Genomic DNA, 4562 nt, shown 5'->3' with positions numbered 1-4562 from the left:
AAGGAGGGAGGGAGGGAGGGAGGGAGGAGGGAGGCTTTGCTGGTGAGTTGGAGAATGGGAAAAGAGGATTTGGTTGCGGAGCTTAACGGCGAGCTCTGCCAATGCCGCTGACTGCCCAGGAGATGGCGAGCGAGCTCCACGCCTGGTGAGGCGCCGCCGCATGGTCAAGATCAACAGTGAAGGGCGGCGCAGCCGGCCTGGGGTCGCTAGCTCGTGCGGTCAAGGCCCGCTGTCAGGCGCGGCCGAGCGTCTCGGAAAGCCGGAGATCGTAGCTGCAAAGCTGGCCGGGACAGCGGAGTCAGACGGACCCAGCGGGCTGCCAGAGACTGGAAAGCGTCGTGGCCGCCCCTTTGTGTGGCAGTACGTCCCGGATCCGAAGCCTCCTTCGCCTCTTGAATCACGCGTAGACGCACCTGCCTTGATCCTCCACCGGCGGCGCTCGTAACCTTCCAGGTTTTGGAGGCGCTCTTCCTGCGGCCTTTCAGTCTCCACCCGAAGCAAAGGCCTCTCCCTGAAGCTCCCTTCGCCTCGCGGGCCTCCCTATCAGCCCTCCGACCACCGACCGGCTCCGCTCCTCCCTCCTCAATTCAGAATATAAAAGGAATGCACATAAATAACAAAGTCTTCATCTGTTATTGATTTAGCCGTCAATTCAAATTCCACTGGAGAGCGTTTGAGCGCAGTTTTAATCTTCAGCAAACCTCCCGTTTCTCTTAGGCGGGGAAAACTGACTGGCAGACTACAGATGAAAGGAAAACCTCGAGGCAATCCTGCCTATCCACGTCAGGAAACCTGAGAAATGGACCTGGGAAATAGGATGCGGCCCTGGAGTCTGGAATTTACAAAAAAGAAGGCGGGGGGGTGGGGGGAACGATGGAGAAGAAGGGGAAACAGGCCCGTTTCAAATGAAAACACGCCTTGTGAGAAAAAGAGAGAAAATGTTAGTATCTCTTCCCGAAGTGGAAGGTTGGGACGGTGTGGCCCCATTTTCAGGGGTAATTTCTTCTTGAAAGATTGAATCGTGGTCACTTTTGCTTTTCTGTCTCCCTATCTGCCTGTCTCAATTAAAACGAAGTTGCCTGCTCGAAGTCGGTTGCAAGATAAGAAAGAAATCAAGCCGAGGAGGAGAAAACGAAAGTAGCTCCGAACCTTGGGTCTCTGAGCCTTCTCTGGCAGATCCATAGGGGAATCCTCCCGCCAGAAGAGTTTACATATCGTGTGGGGTTTTACACAACTGTATTTAACTCACATACCAAAAGTTAGCAGCCATTGAATTCATCGCGCCCGGTCGCTAACAACGACGAGGCATCCAGCTTCTCAGCGGCCATTTCCCTGAGTGGCAAAAAGCCCTCAGAAAGAAAGTTAGTAATGCCTAAAAATTGCGTCTAGAGGTTTAGGGTGTATAATTATGGTTTCAGTCTTCAACTGCTGTGTGCAGGCTGCCGGGAGAAGGCGATAAGGGATAAGCCTGAAATGTTTCTTTTTCAGAAGTAGAATTTAATTGGGAATTTTTTTTTTGAGCTGGTCTGGTAAAAAATATAATTTTAGACACCACAAATTATATGCTAATTTAAAGTTATCACTATTTATCTTAAAGGCACAGGAAAAGGAGAGGGAAGGGGTGATGGAAGTGGAGAGCCTGGAGGTTTTACAGACCAGAACTGGTGTTGAGTTTCCTTCATCTATAGGGAATCCCATAGCATTCAGGATAACAAGATTTTATAATAAATAAGACCACTTTCTAGAGGCAACACAAGCTTGGAAAAAGAAAACAAATGTATAAAGACTCAGAAGAAACAAGAGAGTTCTGTTTATTTGCATCTCCCTAGGAGTTAAAAAGTGATTTTTAAATGCCTGAAGCACTGCCCATGTATCTCAGCTCACAGACATTGCATCTACAAAAATAATCTCTCAGTTGTATAAATATGCAGCACTTTAGAAGTAGTTATTTATCATCACTTTCAGAAACATCTTTTTTTTCTTCCTGGACTTCAGAGCTCCACATTTGTTAGATGTCTTAAAGCTCCACGAGAGCCCAATACATTTGTTCAGACAGTCAAGTTCTTCGCTGGGTTCTGGATAAAAGTTCCCACCCATGGCCACACTGATTCAAGCCTCCTTCGGGGAACTGAGGAGAGGGTCTCAATTCTAGTCCCACAGACTGGAGGCCAAGGAGAGGGGATGCATTTATACCATCCGTGGGTCACTCTGCCAATTGCAGCCATTTAAATATCTGCATCTAGAGAAATGAAGGCATCATGAGGACACATTATTTCCAAATAAAAGATTATAAAAGCACACATCTACAAGGTGTATTAAACACAAACAATTACAACAGCAAGTGAGAGACCCAAAGTCAGAAAGATTGTCTTCACTCCAATATTGATACAAACCCTATTTAATAAGGTAGCTGCTTTTAAAGCCATCACAGTCCCTCCAGCCTCCTATTTGTAGACTTTCCCAGTGACCCTAGAACACTGCTTGCCCAGAGCTGTTTCCATTTGTTGAGAGCTAATGATTCAATTACCCAATCACAGGATATGAATGACTGCAAATCATTCTGCCCTAATGGATTATGAAGATAAGAAATGCTGGAAACAGGCATAAAAAGTGATTTAAAAAAATAAAACCCTAAAATCAAAATGGCACTTCTGAAATTCATTTGGGAGGATTATTTAAAAATACTTCAAGTCCTTTATACTGGCCTGGAGGGAGAAACAGAACATTAAAAAGTCATAAAAAATAAACCTAGACAAGAGCAAAATAAAAAATAAACAAGTAAGAAACAGAACTACGAAATCAGGTTGGGCAGCAAGAGGTTTTAGAGCCAGATAAGGGGAAGAGAGAAAAACAATTCACAAAATTTGCCATTACTGGCACGGGAATGGGGGAATTAAATACATATTCAAGTCTTTCCAAAGGTCTTTTGGAGGCAAGTGGAAGCATTTAAACTCTCTGTGGCCAATCTGGCCCACATCAGGAGACAGTATCTTTGAGCTTGGAGACGATTTTCTTGTCTTTCACTCTTCGGTTCTGAAACCAAATGGTCACTTGTCTCTCGGATAGGTTCGTGGCAGCGGAGATCCTCCGCCGCTTGTCCTTGTTAATGAACTTGTTAATGGCATACTCGTTCTCCAGTTCTTTGAGCTGCAGTTTGGTGTAGGGCACCCTCTTCTTCCTCCCCCGACGGTAGACACACATGTCTGGCTGATTTAGAGCCACATCCCCTGGTATAAAAAAACAGCACAGGAAAAATTAGACCGGGATATCTGGAGCACCCAGCTGGGGACTGTGTGTGTAGACTTGGAGGGGGTACAGAGAATGAAGAAAGACAGGCTGTTTACACTTTATTATTATTTACACAGACATATTATTTACATGTTATTAAAGAAAGATTATTTACACTTCAAAGTGAAGGCCAGTATGATGGATCATCATGGTTTCTCAAACCGGCATCTTAACAAGCCTGAGATTTTATGGTGTAGTTGCTGGGGACTCTCATAAGGACAGTTTCTGCAAATGCTGGTTACAAACACACAAACATACTCAGACTTAAAAAGAAATATCTAGGCTGTTTATTCAAACTTTGACTTTTCGTGTTCCTGCGTTTGGAGCTTGTGAGCTCTTGGAAGCTTTAGTGGTCACTCTGGGTTATTCATGTCCTTGAAAAGTGGGGCTCAACTCCGTGACACCTCTTTGGGGAGGAGGGGCCAAGGCCTGAGCAAAGGGCAGCAAAGACCTTCAACTTTAGGAGAAAAATAGGCCTAAGCCCGCACACAGGCAGAAAAGGGCTGTGAGAGAGGCAATTTAAATCAAAGGATGAATTTACAGATTTCACACAAACTGGACCGACTGTTCCACTGAGTTAACCATGGTTGGGGGGAGGAGGATAGGTGCCCAACTCCCAAGCAGGGGCATAGACTCCCAGTCCATTCTTTTCCTTCTTTTCTCTCTTCCTCTCCCTCCCTCCCTGCATCTCTCCCTCTTGTCCTTCCCCTTTTCCCAACGTCCCTACCTGGGAAGGATGATTTCCAAAAGTGGGAGCCCTGTGGCTGGTCCTTGGCGCAGTACACCTGGCTGTTCCACCCGTTGGCCAGCGTCCAGGACTGGTAGCCCTCCATGGAGATGTATGCTTCGTGCCGAGGCTCCCCGGAGCCGAAGGTAGACACCATGTCGATGTAGCCGGGCACATGCTGGTAGGGGCTCGTGTAGCCCTGGTAGAAGGACACCTCCTTGGCTCGCGCGGGCACCTCGTTGGCCGGTACGCTGCTGCTTGCCAGGCCCGACACGTCCATGTACTTCTCCACCGGGAAGCCTCCCAGCGAGGCGTGCGGCGACGACTTGAGAGCATTCTGCTGTAAGCCCACGCCGTGCGACATGCGGCAGCTATAGTAGCCGTTACCGAAGTGGTAGCCGTAGCCCAGGGCCGGGGCGCCCGGGGGCGCTGCAGCGGCCGCGCCGGGCGCCGAGCACTCTTTGGCGGAGGAAGCCTCCGGGCGCGCCGCGACCACAGCCGAAGATGACGACGACGAGGCAGAACCCGCGCGCTCAGAGGTCCCCGG

General features: G+C 48.2%; 1 protein-coding gene across 1 annotated transcript; it reads right to left on the bottom strand.

Annotated features, from left to right (window-relative positions):
- Window positions 1-2976: 2976 nt before the first annotated feature.
- Window positions 2977-4559, bottom strand: HOXD13 (homeobox D13; the record flags this gene model as incomplete). The annotated part of the gene is made up of 2 exons (XM_024732846.1): window positions 2977-3227; window positions 4016-4559. Coding segments are annotated over 2 exons (795 nt in total), but the record flags the coding sequence as incomplete, so codon positions are not given.
- Window positions 4560-4562: the final 3 nt, after the last annotated feature.

This window comes from Neophocaena asiaeorientalis, unplaced genomic scaffold (assembly GCF_003031525.2).
Source record: "Neophocaena asiaeorientalis asiaeorientalis breed wild unplaced genomic scaffold, Neophocaena_asiaeorientalis_V1.1 scaffold96, whole genome shotgun sequence".
In the NCBI taxonomy this organism is placed as follows: domain Eukaryota; kingdom Metazoa; phylum Chordata; class Mammalia; order Artiodactyla; family Phocoenidae; genus Neophocaena; species Neophocaena asiaeorientalis.
This window is presented reverse-complemented; position numbering and strand designations above follow the sequence as displayed.